Source organism: Rattus norvegicus, chromosome 14 (genome assembly GCF_021556685.1).
Source record: "Rattus norvegicus strain SHRSP/BbbUtx chromosome 14, alternate assembly SHRSP_T2T, whole genome shotgun sequence".
Lineage (NCBI taxonomy): Eukaryota > Metazoa > Chordata > Mammalia > Rodentia > Muridae > Rattus > Rattus norvegicus.
In genome coordinates this window covers 101964763-101986045 of record NC_141547.1, presented here as the reverse complement: position 1 = coordinate 101986045, position 21283 = coordinate 101964763, and the positions used below count along the sequence as shown (strand labels likewise).

Genomic DNA, 21283 nt, shown 5'->3' with positions numbered 1-21283 from the left:
AGAAAATCAAACAAGACACTAAGCCTTCCTTTACTCTAGGTTCCCCACTATGCTGCAGTAGAACTGGAGAGTGTTGGAAGGCTTTGTCAGACTATAAAAGGCAGGGAAAGCAAGGACAGATCTGTGCAGACAGAATAAGCCTGCAGGGCTCAATTGGTTACAGGTCTATCTATTTACCAGGTCCCAGGATGGCTGCACTGTGAGTTTTATGGCTTTCCACTGTCTAAAACTGCTATTTTCTTAGCTCTGAAAGATCTGACTGGGAACTAGGAAATTCCATGAGTGGGGTGGAAAAACAGGTAGGAAAGGTGATCCAAACAGGCAGAATGCCTGAAGACTATTCCTGAGCTTTAACTTAGCATCTGAATTCTGGAGTTAAAAACACTGAAGCAAGGACATCTACTGCCGGCAGATGTAGCTGGGGTGTGCGAGTGTAGTTTCCTCTGAGCTTGGTGCTGGAACACATACCTTACGAGCGCAGCGACCAAACCTCTGCCTACAGGCTCCCGAGCCCCTGCCTTGGCACGGCACTGTTCAAGAATTCGCATGACCATCACGAGAAGACGATGAGGCGGCTCAGAGTGCAAGGGCACGGACTGCTTGTGCAGAGCACTCAGTGTGACTCTCGGGTCCCAGCTCCCAGCTCAGGCAGGTGACAACTGCTTTAACTCCAGCTTCAGGGGACCTGACCTCCAGCCTCTATAGAAACCTGCACTTGTGTGCACGCGTGCATGATTAACAAAATAAGAATAGGGCCGGTCATGGTGGCACAGGCCTTTAATCCCAACACACGAGAGGTAGAATATCTCTAAGCTCCAGGCCAGCAAGGACTACATAGTAAGACCATGTGCCAAGCCAAACAAGTAAATAAAGATCTTTAAAATGTGAGAAAGGGGCTGGAGAGATAGTTCAGTGGTCAAGAGTACTGCTGGTCTTCCAGAGGACCTGGGTTTGACTCCCAGTGGCAGCTCCAGTCCATATGACTTCCATAGGTACACCATGGCGTGGTGTGTGTGGACACACACATACACACACAGATACCACACACACACACACAACAATAGTAAAGAATTTAACACATTTTATTTAAAAACTTTTTTTTACAAAGATTTATTTATTTCATGTATGTAGGTACCCTGTCACTCTCTTCAGACGCACCAGAAGAGGGCATCAGATCTCATTACAGATGGTTGTGAGTCACCATGTGGTCACTGGGATTTGAACTCAGGACCTTTGGAAGAGCAGTTGGTGCTCTTAACCACTGAGCCATTTCCAGCCTTTAAAAACTCTCTTGTACTAATTCTAGTTCCCTGTTAAAGCTTGAGCTTTTCATTTTTATCTCATTAATTCTCAAAGCTCTAGTTATTAAGAGCACAAGCCTATCTCTCATTACACGTGTGTGTGTGTGTGTGTGTGTGTGTGTGTGTGTGTGTGTGTGTGTGTGTACTGGTGCTGGACGGTGCACATGCACATGAGCATGTCAGGGGTCAGCCTGGGGCTGCCCCTCACAAGCTCCCCACTTGTTTCTCAGAGACTCTCTCATCTAGGACCTGGGACTCAATAATTACACTAAGCTGATTGGCCAGCCAGCTCCGTAAACCCTCTTGTCTCCTCCACCTCCCCAGTGCTGGGATCCCAAGCACAGGTCACCAGGTGCTCCTGGCTTGGTGTCTGGGTACTAGAGATCTTTTTACATGGGCATGGGGATCAAACTCGGGGCCTCAAGCTTGTGTAGCAAGCTCTTTACTGCCTGAGCCATCTCCCTACACATTTAAATTACTTCTCTTGTTAAAATACTACAAGAGCCCTTGTTTCATTTCAAAACATTCAAAAAGCCAAGTATTCTTTCCCTAACTTTGAAGATAGCACAGTATTTGGAGAAAGAATCAAAGAAGGTACATCTGTCCTTCTGTCCTACAGACATAAAACAGAACCCGTGCTGAAAATCTGACCAAATCACAGTGGGCAGTACGGCAAGCAACAGTCACAAGAGCCCTCTTTGGAGTGGGCGAGTTCAGAGTTAAATCCTAACTCTACTGTTCATCAGTAATGCAGCCTTCAGTCTCAGGTTCATCACAGAAACAGAGAGAAGCCTCGCCTTCTTGGAGGGTTGTGATGTCATAGTGAGATTGCCTTAGTGGCAGTGGCTTACCTTCATAAGAAAAGAGTTTTATCTTGCTAAAAAAAAAAAAAAACAATTTATCTCCTTAAAAACACAGCACTTAACGTTTTATATGTGACCTATGCTTTAAAAATTCACATAGGTATAAATCATACACAATTTACTATAATTATTATACATGACGTTCAGATACAATCATGACAGGATTACTAAATCTAAAGCACAGTGATTATATCAGTCAAAGCAAAACGGAAAAAATGTTTAAGAGATGGTTGGCAGGGCTTCTCTGTGTAACATGAAAACTCAATCAGAACTAGGAAGAGCCTAGATTAGAAGTTCCTTGTTGTGAGACTCAGTACGCGAGGCCCCAGTCCTAAGTTAATGCACCCAAACCCATGGCACAAGAATCTCCACAGTGGGCAGGGGCCATGTGCTACTGTGGTATCCGACAGAGCCACACTTAAGGGGTCTGCTCTGCCATGCTTCCCTTTCAATTCTATACAGTACAGGTTCTGACGAAGCATTCTAAAGCTGCTATGTGACAACTCTCAGGCACACACATGCAAACCAATGCAGGAGACCTCGCATTTAAGGGCTGTTTGTGTTCTCAATGCAGCCTGCATCCGTCCATCCACACAGTGGAAAACCATGGCAGCCATCTCCTCCCTCTTGTTCTTTCTCCACCCAGACCAGCTGGAGACAGGCCAGGAAAAAAGACAGGGCTGGACATGTATGACTTTAATCATTTAAAACACATGCTCGACTGTGCTTTCAACTGTGTTCCTGGATCTGGGATATAGTGTATTTCCATGGAGGTCTAGCCCTACGTGACCACTGCTGGATTAGAACAAAGTTTAATACAAATATAAGAAAATACCCTAGACACTTGGAAGGAAGGAAGGAAGGGAGGAAGGAAGAAGGAAGGGAGGAAGGAAGAAGGAAGGAAGGAAGGAAGGAAGGAAGGGAGGGAGGGAGGGAGGGGGAGGGAAGGAAGGAAGGAAGGAAGGAAAGCAGGCAGGCAGGCAGGCAGGCAGGCAGGCAGGCAGGCAGGCAGGCAGACCCTAGTGAAGCCTGATGCTTTGTATACTTAAAATACGTTATAAAAACAATGTGAGTAGGTAAGAAAAGGTTATTCTCGGGCTGGAGAGATGGCTCAGTGGTTAAGAGCACCAACTGCTCTTCCTGAGGTCCTGAGTTCAATTCCCAGCAACCACATGGTGGCTCACAACCATCTGTAATGAGATCTGATGCCCTCTTCTGGTGTGTCTGAAGACAGCGACAGTGTACTTATATACAATAAATAAAATCTTTAAAAAAAAAAAAAGAAAAAGAAAAGAAAGAAAGAAAAGGTTATTCTCATGGAGCCAAAATGGTCAGGTAAAGTCAAATACACTTTAAAAGAGCAAGAAAACACATTCAAATTCCAATAACCATAAGACCATCATAGGGCCTCTATGAGCTCTAGGCTTTCTTTTCAAATGAAGACACCATGCCTAGACAAGGAAGTGGCCACCATCCTTAAGGATGGAAAGCACAATTACCTTTTTGCCAATCCACACACTAGAGCTACATTAAACTTGAAGAGGGCCACCGAGACAGTTCAACAGGTAAAGGTACTTGTCTCTAACACGAGGACCAGAATCCAATCCCCAGGCCCATATGGTGGGAGAGAGCCGACTCCCACAAGTTGCCTTCTGACCAGTACATGGCATGCACACACATACACATGTACACTCAGAAATGACACATACATACATACATACATACATACATACATACATGTCATGCTGGTTTTAAAACAAATTGGCAAGATGGCTTGGTGGGTAAAGGTGCTTGCTGTGCAAGCCTGGCAGAGTGAGATGGGTCCCTGGAACCTATAGTAAGGTAGGAAAAAACTGAGTTTACAAGGTGTCCTCAAACATCCACACGCTGTGGCCTGGCTCCCTCCCCCAATGCAGAACGTGCAGGAACACACACCTACACACACACACACACACACACACACACACACACACACACACACACACACGCAGAGTGAGAACTTTCAAACTGTTAAAAGGCGACCACCCTAAATACCAAGATTGGGAACTCAGACTTTTTGGCAGACATTCTCAAAGGTAAGAATGGGTTTGCACCTGGAGAGGTGCGCTCACCAGGGCTGTGATAAATCACAACAGTGTATAAAACTATCAGCTTTTAAATCAGATGCCACAAAGAGCTAGGGAGCCATGTTCTACACGACTAGCAAGGTATCTTAAAACCCTGTGATTCCACGACTCTTACTCTGTATTACTGCATTCTTACTTGTGTGTGCACGTGGGCATTTGTGCACGCCCTGGTGTACATGCTGCGGTCAGAGGTCAATTCTGTGAGCACTGGCTCTCTCCCTTCCACCATATGGGTCCACAGCACTGAGATCGGAGCTTGGCCTTGGGACCTGCGATAACTTGCTGAGTCACCTCACTGGCTTCTCCATGACTCTCAAAAGTACAAAACCGCACATGCTGGTAACCCACAGGGCAAGCTCTTGGAGGTACATCTTATAGAAGATGGATTTGGACAGCTGCATAAGTATACTTGTGTGCTATGAATATCTCTACAGTTGTAGCCTGGGAACAGGAAAGATGGTCCAGTGTAGAGGGCCGCTGCCACCACAAGATGGCGCTGGCTTCCACTGCGCCCCACGTGGAAGGCCAGGATAGCTTCCGCCATTACAAGATGGCGCTGGCCCCCGCCGCACCAGCCGACTTCCTTTCAGGAAGTTAACTGTGTGCGCATGTGCAAGAGTGCCTTTGTGCCAGGTCTTTGCCCACTCCGGGGCATGCCTAATGAGATCATGGGTAAGCGACCAATCAGGTGTGGATGCGCCGCGCTAGGGTGTATATAAGCCGCGCCATGCGGGCGCGTGGGGCTCTCCTTAAGATTTCAATAAAAGTTTTTGCTACAGCAAGGACTCTTATGTCCCCGCGTGTTTTCTTGCCAGCGAGAGGGCACGCGTGGGACATTTGGTGCCGAGAACCCGGGATAAAAAACGCCACACCATCGCCAGGCGCCGAGAGGGAGTCCTCCGTCCGCGGAGAGAATCCAGAAGCGGCAGGAATTGAGGTAAGCTCCGAGAGACATGATAATTTCCGAATTGTTTGATCTTGACCTATCGTATCTTTCTCCTTCTGCTGAGGGTGCTGTTGAGGCCTCTATTACATGGTAGTCTGAGGCCGGGAATGTTAGGAATTTGGCAGATGGTTAAGGATTGTTTAGGTAAAGACATTTTTCGTCCTATAATAGCGGCAGGCCAAGAGGCCCTGGACAAAATTCAGGAAAGCATGTCAGAAACGGAGCGTAGTGAAAGGTTGCAACGAAAAAATGATACTGATCGATCTCAAGCACCAGGCCCCTCTGCGGTCTTACCACCGTCAGAGGTGATAGTATGGGGAAAGGACACCCCGGGGACAGTGGCCACCTCGGCTACTGAGGGAGGGACCCTGAATAAAAAAGGGGCCCCCCCTGCTAAGATTAAATTAAATAAACAGGGAAAGGAGGAGAAAACCCCGAAAAAAAGCCTTTATCCGGTAACGGAGTTAGAGGTTTTGGGGCTTGATAGTTCAGAAACAGACGAGCTTGGCTCCTCTGAGGAAGAGGATTTAGAAGATGAGGCAGCTCGCTATGAAGAAGAAAGATATGGGCCTAGGTGGAGAGCCACTGTGAAGAAACCGAAAGTTATGGATCCTTCGTGGACAAGGCTGGTAATTTTGTTTATTTTTTTCTTTGTGTGGGAAGCCATTACAGCCGTTAGGACAGGTCAGAGGGTCCTTACAGAGCAACAAGAAAGTATGTCGGAGGGAGAAAAGGTCTCTAAAGAAAAAACGAAAAGAAAAGGAGATAAAAGGAACACAGTATTTTGGGAGAAAAATTTTGTCTTTGTGCTGGTAAAAGGTGTGATCAGGCTCTATAAGCTTTGCAGAGTCATACTGATTAGGCTTGATAGAGGCAGACCGCCTGAAAATTTATTCAGGAGAATCAAACAAAAGGACATCTCAATGCCCATGCACAGCTTGATGGAGTTAATGTAATTGGGTTGTGAGTGGAAATACTCAGGACTGTGTTTCACTTCCATACCATTTGTGAATGTCAGTTGTGCTGCTCAGATATCTTGTAATATATCTCAGTATCTTACAGGAATTGGGTTTCAACACATTGATGGACTAGTCCAGGAATTGAGACAATCCATCGTCCATATTGACTCCACTCAAGTGGATAGTCACTGTGAACACCATCTGGTTTTTTCCCTCTTTGTCTATTGTCTGTCCTTGGTGCACCAGGATGTCCCCATGTCTGTCAGTTTATGTCTGTGGTTCTTGCTTCTCGTTGTTTAAATGTTTTATGTTTCATGTTCAAAAGAAAAAATGGTAAAAACTTTATCTGCTGGTCGTTCACACCTTGATTTGGTTTTAACTCATTTCAAAAGGGAACAAATGAATAAAAAAACCAGTTTCAATCAGGCCTTTAGAGCCCTACACCTGCAGCCAGGAGTCTAGGTTAGCTGGAGAAGCTGCCCAGAGGCTAAGCGTCTGCACGAGATGATCTTAAAGGCGCCAGCAGCTTCTCAGCTTCTTTGGTACAAGAGCTGAGAGCTGTTTCTCTTAAAGAAATCCCTGACGTATTATTTGACTCAACAGGTGACAAGGTGCTTCTCTTAAAATCATAGCTAAAAAGGTAAAAATGGTGTTTGGTCTAAATATTAAAGATATGTGTAGCCACTTCAATTTTGTTTCTGATTGGTTTTAAATGTGTAAATATGCTCTACTTGCCTTGGTTATGGACTATTGGCTTTCAAGTTATTGGATATGGTTAAAAAGGTATAATATTGGTAACAGAAAGTTGACATAAAGCTGGTAATTTGGATAAAGTCATTCTAGACAATATGTGGCATGAGCCAACCCAGGGAAACAGGTCTAAATTGAGATAATATTTTTATGGAATTCTTATCCTAGAAACCAGGCTTCTAAAAGAATTTAGGACAATGTCTCTTTGTTGAGGTACTGGAGACTACACCATCGTGCGTTCATATGTAGGAATTGACAGTCAAACTTTGTACTAGATTGTTGGAGGTCGAGTTTTGCTTTCCTAGTTGTGGTTTGCCCTGAGGCTATCTGTATTTTAATGCTAATTCCACTGCCCCAAGGACAGCTGCCTAGTCATGTACTCAGAACTCAGGTGACCTTGTGGTTGTGCTCTGGTGTTACAAGGAGAACTTAAAGATTGTGATTAAGGATTGCCAGTGTTACACTGACTAACTCAAACTTATTTTTAATTAAGAAAAAATCAAACAGGTAGAGATTGTTACAAGATTTATGAAAGATTGATGAGGTTTTAGAACTTGTGAGAACATTACAGCCAGTCTGTTTACTCCAGCTGCCATTTCAAGATAGATTTAGAGGATTGATTTTGAGTTTTCATTTCGTGAGCCTGCTTATAATTTTAGAGAGCCCATAGAGTGATATCATTAAGAATGGCTAATAGCCTTATATTATGTAATTTTGTTGCTTCTTCGATGTAAGAAGTTAGAACCTTAAATCTTTCAGTGTATATGGAAATTTTTACTACAAACCTTTGCTCTCAAAATGAGCTTTTATATTTGGGGAGTAGCTGTTACACTACTCCAAAAAAAAAAAAAAAGAATATTTAAAGCTAATTTTCAGCTTCTAAGGATATGTTAATTGGCTAAGTACCTCACCCTACCAGAGGACTTAGGTCTTTGTTATGCACATTGGAGATAAAGCTTCAGCTGTGTTAATACAGAATTGTAGGCTAGAGTCATGGAAGTATTTTAAAAAGAAACCTGGTGAAACATATCTTATTCCAAACAACAGTTAATTGGTTATTACAAAATACTGATATTTGGCCTATTACATATACAAATTTTTCAGGCAAAATTGATAATTTTACTTTTTAGATGCTTTTGTACTTCCTGTATATTTGTGCATGCAACCCATAGGAAATGCGCTTAGTGTATTTATAGGTGGTTCATCTAATGAAAAGGCTACATGTATGATTGGATCACTTGTTTATTCTCTTGAGTTTCTGTTGCTTCAACACAGACTATTAAATTCCGGGCTTTAGCCACTGTTTTTAAATCAAGCTTTCAATTCATATACTGATAGCCAATGTGTGGCTTGTGGTTTACAATTGATTTCAATTACTTAATGCTTTATTAGAGGCAAGTTTTCTACGTGAAATCAGTGAGTGATTTCAGTGTAAATTGTCTGACAACTCACTGTCCTTTCAGTGCTCTGGCTCAGACAACTAAACAAAACCATAGACCGAGCTCTTTAAAAATGGTAATGGAGTTGATAACACACCCTCATGAAAAGAGGAAGACTCCATTTGCTTACTTTCAACTCCCAGCCTCACCCTGCCAGCTCAGGGATTTCTAGTAAGACTGAAATTGGACAATATTTACAAGATTTGACATTTCTAATTAATGCTTATGTTTAGGTAAATAAAGTTTGTGAAGTGCTAGAGAAATGGCTTAGTGGTTAAGAGCACTAAGTACTGTTCCTTTATAGGACATTTAAGAACTCAAACTGGATTGCCTGGGCTCCTTAACAAGGGAGGGCAATGATACCAGACAGATTATAGTTCTTACATAGGAACAATTAGTCAAAAAATCTCATTCTTTATATATCCAAAACAATAATGCTGGATGGAGACAATAATTTGGTATACAAGTCAATCTATAAATACAAGTGCTCAGTGTCCTCAATTTAATCCTCGAGGACTTACCTTAATAAATAATATCCTTACTATATCTTAATAAATAAATAGGGGGGAGTTATCCCTGTATGCTAAATAATGCTCTTTTTATTTCAATTTTAAAATTGGGATGCCAAAGTTTATGGCACCCTACAACTAGGCATACTTCTGCCTAGGTGAAATAGAGAGATCCACATATTGACATGATCCTGTCCAGATATTTTATATGGGGAAGAGGGAATGTTTGTGTTTTTTCTACAGGATGCTACAAGAGTGTGCCAGCTGCCTGAGTGGTTGCTGAGACTTGCTGATCCTGGTAACATTAAGATTCAGCTTTCGTGGTTCGGGTCCCTGGAGTCATTCCTCCGCCCTGAGAGGAAGATGAAAGATTCCCCCTCCTCATTTGTCATCACAGAGATTTTGCCGTTGCTGCAGTCAGTGTTACCGCTGCGTGTGTCCCGTCCCACTATGGCCCGCTCTCTGACCCTCTGTGCACTGCTGCTTGCTTGAGAAGACTGGACTCCATTACCCCTGTCCTCCTCATTCCCCTGGTGACTTTTGCTGCCTTAACTGGTGTTGTCATTTTACAGACTGCAGCTTCACAGGAATGCCACCTGCGTAAAGCTGCTGTGGACTGGGGAACTCTGCCCTGGTTGTACAGATCTCAGAAATGGTTCCATTGCCTGCTGGTTGTTCCAGAGATCCTGAACTGTCCTGGAAAAGAAGACCTTGACACTTTCGCTGCTATTGTAGCAGCCATTACTGCTGCAGACATTGTATCTGCAGTGTCTGGAGTTATCCTCCCCCAATCTATTGTTAGACAAGCACAGCGGGTAAACTTTCTGGAGTAGTTACTAACGATTGGGAATTCTAAAATTTTATTATAGGAGCGGCTTGACTACGGCCCTTGGAGGTAACAGCTGAAGAGGACCAAATGAGGTGCCCACTACTTATCGGGAGTGGCTCTGTTTGGTGCAGCCCTATGCTGTGGATTAGTGTTCATGCTATGGTTGGTTTGCAAACTCAGATCTCAACAAAAACGTGACAAGGCCGTTATCACTTGTGGCCATTGAACAAGTGGCCTCCCCTGGAATTTGGTTATCTATGCTCAGTTCTCTGCTCTTGCACCCCATGGATCTGTGGATCCATTGCACTGGGATGAGAGAGACTCTCTCTCGGTATCTGAGTTCTCTGCTCTTGCACCCCATGGATCTGTGGATCCATTGCACTGGGATGAGAGAGACTCAATGATCCTTTGATCAGCCCTTCCACATCGCTGAGGTTTCCTCATTGCACGTGATAGGGTGATCATGATGTTATAAAATAAATGATTTGTTATAATATAAATAATAAGGGGGAGATGTAGAGGGCCGCTGCCACCACAAGATGGCGCTGGCTTCCACTGCGCCCCACGTGGAAGGCCAGGATAGCTTCCGCCATTACAAGATGGCGCTGGCCTCCGCCGCGCCAGCCGACTTCCTTTCAGGAAGTTAACTGTGTGCTCATGTGCAAGAGTGCCTTTGTGCCAGGTCTTTGCCCACTCCGGGGCATGCCTAATGAGATCATGGGTAAGCGACCAATCAGGTGTGGATGCGCCGCGCTAAGGTGTATATAAGCCGCGCCATGCGGGCGCGTGGGGCTCTCCTTAAGATTTCAATAAAAGTTTTTGCTACAGCAAGGACTCTTATGTCCCCGCGTGTTTTCTTGCCAGCAAGAGGGCGCGCGTGGGACAGTCCAGTGGGCAAGAGCACTTGCTGTGCAAGTAGGAAAAAAAAGTCCAAACCCCTGCACCTATTTAAGAAGCCAACTACGCTGCATATGAATGGGAGCCTCAGTCCTGTGGGGCTGGTGCTTGCTAGCTGTCGCCTAGCTTCAGGGTCGGTGAGCGACTATCTCAAGGCACAGACAGGGCAGGGAGTTAATGGTAGTTCTCCTCTGGAGTGCACTCACGGGCTGTGTGTAGCTGCATACCGCATATACACAGTTGCAGTTGGTAAGGCTGAGAGTGCCTGCCGGTAAAATTCTTGCCACCAAAGCATGAGGACATGAGTTTGAGCCCCACTGTTATAAAAAGCCAGGCCTGCTGACTTACAATGGTGACAAGTGGGTTCCTGCCACTCAGGCCAGCCAGCCAGCTTAGCCAAAATGGCAAGGCCCAGGTCAGTGAGAGAGACCTGTCTCAAGTTCCAGATGAACTCCAACGTTGGCCTCTGGCTTCAGCATAAGTACACATGCACACATGCATGCACATAATAAAACCACGACTCTTTAGACTAAGTAAGGACTTTAACAGAGGACGATTTTACCAAAGAATCCAACTCAGAAAAATCCAAGGATCTGTAAATACATGCAAGACTTCGAGTATGTGCTTCTAGTTCTTTTTTCCTTTGTTTTATCACTGTATAGCCTTGGATAGCTTTGAACTCGCGATCCTCCCAGCCTCTTGACTGCTGGGTTAAGAATTACACTATGCCAAGTGAGTATGTGCATTCTTAGGACAAAGTAACCCATTATTTTCTTCAGACCCTAAATAAGATCAACGGATCCGAACTGGTAAGGAGACCACAAATTTAAATAAAACAAATGTTTAAAAATACTAATTTATGAAATTTTAAGAAAAGATAATTTCTTAAGTAAAAAAAAGTGCTGTACTTTTACTCTTGACTAATTGGGAATATTTAATGGAAAGCACAGAGACAAGAAATACTTGGATCTGACAAACAAAACCCCAACTATACCATATGGCACCTGGAGCAGAGGGAGCTTCGTATAGTCTAGCATTCATGACACACTGTAACTCATTTAAGGCCAGTAGGGTGAGCAAAGGGGTCAGCATACACTAGCTGTAGGATGGGAATGAACCAAAGTACAATATCGCCCTCTGCTGGACTCAGCTGGTTAAGATAAACCTCAAAGAATCAGCAAGACTTTTCCCAGTTCAGTCTGGGGTATCCTAGACAGCAATGTCAGCATCATGTTGAGGTGTGGCTTTACAGCAGCAACAAAGTCTACCTGGATTAGGCCCACAGCACAGGGAGGAACCGGGAACAGTGCTGCAGCCCAGGACAAACGCTCATGATGGAGAAGGTCACAGGCTAAAATGGAGAGCTGCCACTGCTCATTAAACAGTTATGTGTCTCTTGAAACGACTTCCAAACACATGTTTACGTCCAGACTGCTGCTCGCAGCCTCGCTGATGGCAGGTAATGTCCCTGTTGCAATTGCATAGACTTGCCACCCAATTTCTGAGAATAACTGTCTACTGTGTGGCATAGTACCCAAGGCTCAGTCAGACACGGAAGATAGTCACCACTTACATTGCCCTCCCCTCCGAGGCCCCAGGAACATCACAGAAGGGGCAGGAGAGGGTAGCATATGGTGTAGCCACTTCCTCTGGGCTGAAATATCCTCTCATAGAAGGGGCACGACACTCATGAGGCTCATGGAACTTACAGGAGGACTGGCAAAAGTCTCAGCAGCTGAAGGGATTTGTGGCCAAGTCAGACAACCATCTTGATCTCTAGTACTCACACAGTTTAAGGAAATAACCAACTACTGTAAGCTGTCCTCTGACTTCCACAGACACACTGTGACAAATGCTACACACACACACACACTCTCTCTCTCTCTCTCTCTCTCTTCCCCCCTCCTTCTCTCCCTGCTCCCCCCCAAATATTTTAAAAGAAACAGTAACCTCACAGTTCTCAGAAAACTCACAAAAGTCCCAAGACTCACAAGGTCCCCCTCAGCCCACCAGGGATTAGATGAAGAGTAAACAAGCAAGAAAGACAAGAGACTCTTAGGTGAGAAGCCAGGCACAGGCTGGACAGGGATTCCATGAAGCACCTCTCACGGGATGTGACAAAGACCTGGGATAAGGGAGGCACCCAAGAATCAGTGGGGGTGAACTTTACAGCATTGGGGATATGGAACCTGAAAAGGCCACCTCCTGTAGCCAGGCAGGACCCCCAGTGTTGGGGACAACATACGATGACACGGACTGCCAGCAATAGGCCAGGATGGAGACATCTCAGAAGCCTGTGGCAGCTCCTTGTAAAAACTGGTTGTCCTGACTTCTACACAGGTACACACTCACACACACTCATGTATACGCATATGCACAAATAAAGCAAAATAGAAATATAAAAAGAATCAAGAGTATTAATTCCTCAAAGTGTAGTCTTTGTAATACTAGCACGGGTCAGTTTGCTGTTTAGAATGCAAATTCCTAAGCCCAACCTGACCAAATACAGACAAATCTCTGGGACAGTGTCTGGGAAACTCTTTAGGCTAGGCTCAAATACCTGGCGGCCCTTCTGCCCAGCTCCTGAATACTGGGATTACAGGCAGGAGCCACCATGCCTACCTAGGAATACACCTTATATATGTTGAGAATTTAGGAACCTGTATCTAGAAGACACTTCAAATAAAAAGTTCTCAAATTATGTACTGTTAGCTAAATGTGATTTTTATCAATGTAGCCTTTTAAACTGGGTGACAACCACATCTGGTGTCATATAATTGAATGTGGAGGGGTTACAAGAAAAAAACCGACAGTGGTAAAAGGTGTCTGAATGTGCAACAACCAAACTTAATTCAAAATCACCTGTGTAATGAATCTGAGACACGTCTGGCCATGCTCGCTCACATCCCATCATGCAACACTGCAGCCTTGGTTCTGCACACACAACATGCCCAGGCTGGCCTCAAACTCCTCACTATCCTGCTTCCACACCCAGTGCTGAGGTTACAAGTGTGAGCCTTTATACCAAGCTTGCATCCCCATTTTTGTTTTTTAGAAATTAGAAATCCCTAGCATACACTTCACACATGCTCTGAAGTGTGCAATGACCTTACCTCTCTCACAGACAGCTGCGGTGGGAAGGACACAGATAAAACCACGCTGGTGAATTCAAACCCAGAGGCTTCAACCTTTTGGCACACCTAGAAGAGTATTACAAACAGGTAAACCCCCAAGAATTTCTGAAAATGGGGCTCTAATAATGAAAGTTCTCCAGGAGCCAACACCGGATGGCTTCCTGGCCCTCAGTCAGGAGTCGGGGGCTGAGGCTCAGCGGTGCTGCACTTGCCTAGCACGTGCCAGGCCAATCTCTAGCTCGGCCCCAAACGAAGGCAATCAAGAAACGTCCACATCTGAGTAGCTCGAGCTTGTCATAAACATCTTGAGGTTAAGTGACCTGTACAACTGACAGTTTCAGGATAACACGCTGGATGTCAGTTTTTATTAATTCTGCAGTATGTGGATACAACGATTTCAGAATAGTTGGCCTTTTTTAATGAAGAGATGTTAGTGACCCCCTGGACTAAGGCAAGCAGGTGTGAACGGTGGTGTTCAGGAGCGGTTACGGCTGACCCCACCTGTCGTCACAGCTCTGCTGAGGAATGGATGTTTACCTCTGTGATAAAGTCCTTCTCGCAGAATCCCTGAAGAATCCCTAAGCAAACATTGCACACTCTCCAATTTGAAGGCTTCGTGGCCGCCATGTTTTCATCTTCAGTAACAGAGACGCCCTCCTCTCCATTTGCACTCAAAGTATCAACCCCATCTTCGTGTAGACGAATCTTCTTCAACGGTGGGTCTGGACCTTCCAGAATTAACTCACGGTTCTCAGATTCCAGAAATGTTTGTAGATCATCGAGCAACTCCTGAAAAGTTAGTAAGAGAAAAAGCAATGACATTTTAAAGTGGCTCTGAGGGTCTCACAATGAAGCATGAAAGTCAGCCAAGAGCCATGAACCCCCTTTTTGTTTGCTTGCTTTGTTTAATCAGTAGTGACTGACCTTCCCAATAGAACCAACAGCCAGATTTGTAATCTTGTTGGGGAACCTTTCTCCTTAAAGTCAGGGTTTTAGCTTCACTGATTTATGAAATTCTTTTGGAAAAAACATTCATATGCAGTAGGCATTTGATTAATGCATGGGTTAACTACACTAATAATAAATTCAGTCACCAGTAATGGATGATGTCACTGGTCTTGCACAAAGGACCTGCCTGCCTCTGAGCACTGGTATGAAAGGACTGCCTGCCTTGCATGCCACAGATCCCAGCCCTCTAGAGCCCACAGAGCAGGCTCGGGCAGAGGCAGCAGATAGCTGCTGAGTTCAACCCACCCAGGGCTACCAATGAGGCACTGTCTCAAAACAAGATGTAGATAAGACTAATTGCAGGCCTCACAGGTCGGCCGGGGCTCACACATCACGGGTTCATATCAACTGAGGAGTAACCAACTGAGTACAGCACTGACTTTCTAGGAATCCAACACACATGTACATACTATCTTATATAGTTAGACATGAGCACACACAAGTACATACTATCTTATTTAGCTAGACATGAGCACAAACATGAACATACTATCTGATATAGCTAGACATGAGCACACACATGTATATACTATCTATCTGATATAGCTGGGCATGAGCACAAACATGGACATACTATCTTATATAGTTAGACATGAGCACACACATGTTCATACAACTTCTATAGCTAGACAAGAACACACACATGTACATACTATCCATCTTATATAGCTAGACACGAGCACACACATGAACATACTTATATAGCTATACATGAGCATACACATGTACATACTATCTGATATAGCTAGATATGAGCACACACCTGTATATATTATATAGCTAAAATGAGCACACACATGTACATAGCTATACATGAGCACATACATGTACATACTATCTATCTTATATAGCTAGACATGAGCACACACATGGAAATACTGTCTTATATAGTTATACATGAGCACACACACACCTGGGGGGCAGGTATAGCTGATTTTTATTCTTGCTAAGTTATTTAACAACGTCCTAAGCATAGTGTGAGTTAACGCAAAATCTTATCATTTAGAGATTGATTAAGCAAAGACAATTTTTGAGACAATTTACCAAAATATATAGATTTGGTAGTACTAAAATTTGGGGCTATAATTATGTTCTATTTATATGCATTAAGCGAAAGCAGCCCTGGTCTACATTTGTGTCTAATTTCTGTCATCTGTGTATTTGAATACAAGAACAAGGATTCACTTTCAAAGGTTGCTGCTTCTGCCACTCCACCCAGCAAAACATTTTGCTTTCCTTGTGCTTCTACTACATCAAGCCAGTTTGACTCTTCAGTTGTTGGACAAATCCACTCAAATTTAGTTAGACTACACTAACTCGAGAACATTTTTTCAGTCAAACGTTGTTGACTGATTAGCAAGCACTCCAATTTTCACAAGCATCATGCATACACACATACTGGTATATTATGACCCACACGAATGTTAATTGCTAACATTTGTAACATTAGTATAAGATAGTATGTTCATGTGTGTGCTCATGTCTAGCTATATAAGACAGTATGTTCATGTGTGTGCTCATGTCTAGCTATATAAGACAGTATGTGCATGTGTGTGCTCATGTCTAGCTATATAAGATAGTATGTACATGTGTGTGCTTATGTATGGCTATATCAGATAAATAGTATGTGCATGTGTGTGCTCATGTCTAGCTATATAAGACAGTATGTGCATGGGGTTGGGGATTTAGCTCAGTGGTAGAGCGCTTGCCTAGGAAGCGCAAGGCCCTGGGTTCGGTCCCCAGCTCCGAAAAAAAGAACCCAAAAAAAAAAAAAAAAAGACAGTATGTGCATGTGTGTGCTCATGTCTAGCTATATAAGATAGTATGTACATGTGTGTGCTCATGTCTAGCTATATAAGACAGTATGTGCATGTGTGTGCTCATGTCTAGCTATATAAGATAGTATGTGCATGTGTGTGCTCATGTCTAGCTATATAAGATAATATGTACATATGTATGCTCATGTCTAGCTATATGAGATAGATAGTATGTTCATGTGTGTGCTCATGTCTAGCTATATGAGATAGATAGTAAGTACATGTGTATGCTCATGTCTAGCTATATAAGATAGTATGTACATGTGTGTACTCATATATAGCTAGCTATATGACTGAAGCACAACAAAGTTTAAAACATTTCAGAAAAGCTTTTGAATATTTTGTTTATATTTATTCACAAAGAATATTACAAGTCAAAATTGCTACCAGTTTTATACATATTTTGAATCTAATAAATAAATATATATATACATATATATATATATATATAGTGTGTGTGTGTGTGTGTGTGTGTGTAAGAGAGGGGTGTGCAAAGAGCATATAAGAAAGGTTACACAAGGGTTGGGGATTTAGCTCAGTGGTAGAGCACTTGCCTAGCAAGCACAAGGCCCTGGGTTCGGTCCCCAGCTCTGAGGGGAAAAAAAAAAAAAAAAAAAAAAAAGAAAGGTTACACAAAGCTGGGTATAAGCTGAGCATTTTCACACAGCGACTGTGACTGCCTACGTGCCATTACTGGTTTCCAATTGCTTGCACATACTTAATAATTGATATCATCCCTTAAAGTCCAGTGAAGTAGAAGGTGTCACCATTCCCATGCACAGAGTAGTAAACTGAAGCTGTACAGTAGTAGAGCTGAGATTCAAATCCACATCTTCTAGCTCCAAATTCTAGGCTTTGGATTCAGACACACTATTCAATTCCTAGCTTCCTCATTTAATAGTTGTTTAACTTTGGGCAAGCTGCTTAACCTCTCTGTGTTTCAGTTGCTTCATCTGAAAATAGAGACAATCATAGCATGTACTTACAAATGATTAAATGAAAGCCTGACACGTAGCAATACTAGACACACACTAAGCACTATTATTATTTCTAACATAGTAGAAACAACACAATGACAGAAAAATGATAGCAACTGCCGCATTGTTTATTAGCAACTTTGAAAATAGAAAACTAGTGTATGAGTATATTTATTTACTTACACATGTATACAAGTACTGTTAGTTCAACCATATGTCACAAGTATGTTATGTACTTTATGTGAAAGTATTCTATTCAACAGCACAGCTCTCCATGTATTACTGTAAATGTTAAAGACTCTATCTAAAGGTTCTTATGTTACCAGTTTCAGGAATAATGACTCAATAAGCACTTGCCTTTAAAGGCTTCCCACAGAGCCAGGTATCACATAATGCTCCTGACAACAGCAGACTGCACAGCTGTGGACGGTGGACCCTTAGATTACACAGCCTCATATCCTGCAGCCATCCTAAGTATACTCCATCACGTTCACACAAGCAAAGAGTCATCTCAGGACATATCTCTCAGAACATATCTCCTCAGTGAGTGAAACCAGCGGCAGGCTGGTGATGTGGATCAGTGACAGAGTAATGGCACATGTGAAGCCCTGGGTTCTGTCCCAGCACAAGCATACATATACACATACATTTAAATGGTAAGACACAACAACGGACTGGTATCGTAGGCAATACAGTATTAGGTAAGAGCACTTGTCATACAAGTCTAACGACCTGTTTGATTTCCCAGAGTCTATGGTGAAAGGAGAGAACTAATTACAAACATACACGCATACACGCACACACACACACACACACACACACACACACACACACACACACAGAAGTGCTCACATCATATCATAAATAGAGAAAAATTCAATTTTAAAAAGCATAACCAACCTCACTTTCTATTTAAAAGAAGAATCAAGATTATGGCCTGCCCATCCTTGTTGCTTTGCATTAATGTATGTGAGAAGCAATATCTTGTGGTATTGTGTCTAGATGCCCTTTATAAAATATCTACACAAATATTAAACATAGCAAAAAAAAAATCCCACCAAAGGTCCCTCTCTACACTGTTCAACAGTAGTCACTTGAAACCTACTATATTCCTACATCAAATTTTTAAGGTAATTGCAGTTTCAAAATCACCTCTGTAGGAATCATTCTATTAATTAATCCTCCTTCTTAGTGAAATTATAGGCTGCTCGCTGTACTCAAAGCTAGTGACTGACATTGATTCCACAAAAAGCTTCCTTTAATTTAAAAAGAATATACCTTGTATGGGCGTTTGTAAGGGGCCGGAAGATCCACGCCGCAGAATCTGAAGATGCATCTTGGGCAGGTGCCAGACCTGAGCAGCAGCTGGGCCACACGTCTGTTCTCCTCCTTCAGTGGGAACATACTGAACAGCTCCAACTACAAGAGAAACCAAAACGATCAGTTTCAGCATTTCACAGCCACAGACAAACATGTCCTTAGAAAGATAAAGCTAGCTGTCATTTGAAAAATTCTATTTTGTACTCTACAAATACTGCTTGTCATATCTATATTCTAAAATATGAACTTGACTATGTGATTATGTGGGTTATAGAAGAGAGGAACGAAGAAAGCCAAGCTTGCTCTGGACATGACATTACGAACTTTCAGATACCAGGACTTGGGACCACTCAGGGTTGCCTGTGTAAACCTTTCAAGAAAGTACTTACAATATGGGGATATACTCTATTTAAAAAAAGTCAAGAAACTCTGTGTGATCAAGTATTTATTTCAGTTTCAGAATCCCTCTATCAGTTCACTTAACCTATTAATTTAATGTCCAATAAAGAGTCTATGAGGAGTTGGAAATAATTATGTAAAAATGCATCTTCTTGCCAGGTGTGAGGACTCGCACTTATAACTTCAGTACACAAGAGGCTGAAGCAAAAGGATCTCCATGAGTTCAAGGCTAACCTGGGCTAAATAGAGTCAAAGTCAGCCTGGGCTACATACAGAGTGAGACTTTAGAGAGAAAGAAGGGGAGGAGAGATCTTCATAGTCCCCTAACAGAGAAACTTGACTGGTTATTTTATTTTTTCCTGTTTCTGTTAATTAACATCAAATATTTGATTCAATACAGAATTAACCTTTAAATAAATATAGAATTAACCTTTAAGTAAAAAGAGAAACAAATACATCTCCCTCTAAAAAACAAGTCTGTAAGCTCTTTAAGAGGACACTTCATAGTGAAACCTCTCTGGATTTAATTAACAATATTCAAATTTAGGCTCTTCCTTTTGGCATAAAGACTGCTCTTTCTCCATAGTTCACTAGAATAAAGGCATCATGCAAAGCCAGTAAACAACACACCACCACCTCCGGGCTGTGAAAAGTTCCCAAACCTGATTAAGAATTACCAAACTACCTGTTCTGAGTAATTTGATAAGGTTTCAAACAACTTAAACAAAAGTCCTGTCTGTGTGTGTGTGTGTGTGTGTGTGTGTGTGTGTGTGTGTGTGTGTGTTAATAACCAGAGCTGCAAGCCCTTTTCACCTAGCAATAATCGTGACTCCTCAATCATGTAAACATTAAAAGGACATACACGTCGAAGACGAAATGAATCGTAGGATTTCGTAAAACGAAATGGGTTGTCTCTGTTACTGGATTTATCTTTGAAAACAAGCCCCGAGAAATACTTCTTACACTAAGTTTTTCGATGCGGGACTCCGCTGGTAAGAGTTTTACTGTTTGAAAGAACTGAAAAGTCACAACAAAAGTCCCTCTCAGATGTCAGAATCTCTAAAGGGATTGACTCCCTTCTCCACGCGCCACATATCTAGACCAGTCTCATCAAATGGAGAGGAAGGATTTTTTTTATATACCATATATATTATATATAAATAACATATATATAATATATATTATATATAACATATATATTGTATATATATATATCGAAAATATCTCGAAAAGAAGGCACCGGAAAGAGGAGGTATAGCTGAAAAAGTCTCGCGTTTCACACCATAAGATCTTTTTTTAATGCATTTCCTCATGCACAGGCATGGTTCGTCCTCTGCATGGGGGTAGGGGAAAGGTAAGGGAAACCCTGTTCTGGCCAAACAAGCTCTTAACTCCATTTGCTAAGGTTCTAGAAACTTCCCACTCCACCTGGCTAACAAACAAAAAGGACTGCGGCCACGCCTCTCGACGACCAGTCCCTAACCCCTCACCCCATACTTCATAGGCCTTACCTTCTCTCCAGATGCTGCAGCCAAGACTTAACCCTTTTCAGTCCTGGGTGGGAACGGGGAAGACTAAAGACAGCGCACCTCCTGCGTCCAGCCGTTCTGTTCCCCAAGGAAACAAGGGCTTTACAACGAAAGTACCAGGCCCCCTCACGAGAGGAATGCATGAACCCCCTTTCGATACAGGGTGATCTGTAAGCCTGTCCGGCTGGCAGCCTGGTACTCCAGGTAGCTCCGCGAACGCTGGACTGCGAGGGGCTTTACTGCTAGCCTTAAAGGGTCGACCCGCAAAGGAGCCTCCGATAGACTAGGCACCTAGGTCGTAGTAGCTGCTGCCAGAAACGTCGATGAGCCCCTACTCAAATTTGAAACCCAAACTAGGGAAAAGAAAGAGGAACATCCTGCTCTCCCCACCTCCCACACCCACCCCAGCGAATTAGCTGTTCCCTTCCTCCTTCCTCCAGCTTCGGCGGACCACACGCCTTGGCCTGACGTCAGGCGTGG

At 43.1% G+C, this 21283-nt stretch overlaps 2 protein-coding genes across 5 annotated transcripts in view; one reads left to right on the top strand and one right to left on the bottom strand.

The window, feature by feature from the left end:
- Positions 1-21264, bottom strand: part of Pus10 (pseudouridine synthase 10) — a 62010-nt gene extending 40746 nt beyond the window's left edge. For 2 of the 4 annotated variants that reach the window (XM_087583588.1, XM_087583589.1), the window contains exons 1-4: positions 20786-21264; positions 18834-18974; positions 14291-14542; positions 13733-13819 (exon numbers count right to left, since the gene is read on the bottom strand). In XM_087583588.1, coding sequence (XP_087439714.1) covers positions 13733-13819; positions 14291-14542; positions 18834-18959 — 465 coding nt within the window. In that variant the 5' untranslated portion in view covers positions 18960-18974; positions 20786-21264. 4 annotated transcript variants of the gene reach the window in all.
- On the top strand, positions 5352-12463 carry LOC148001489 (uncharacterized). Its single transcript, XM_087584703.1, has one exon. The coding sequence runs from the start codon at positions 5362-5364 to the stop codon at positions 6190-6192; it is 831 nt and encodes a 276-aa protein (XP_087440829.1). The 5' UTR covers positions 5352-5361; the 3' UTR covers positions 6193-12463.
- Positions 21265-21283: the final 19 nt, after the last annotated feature.

Excerpts from the sequence above, each read along its gene's own strand:
- LOC148001489 (XM_087584703.1), top strand. The coding sequence starts at position 5,362 with ATGGTTAAGGATTGTTTAGGTAAAGACATTTTTCGTCCTATAATAGCG.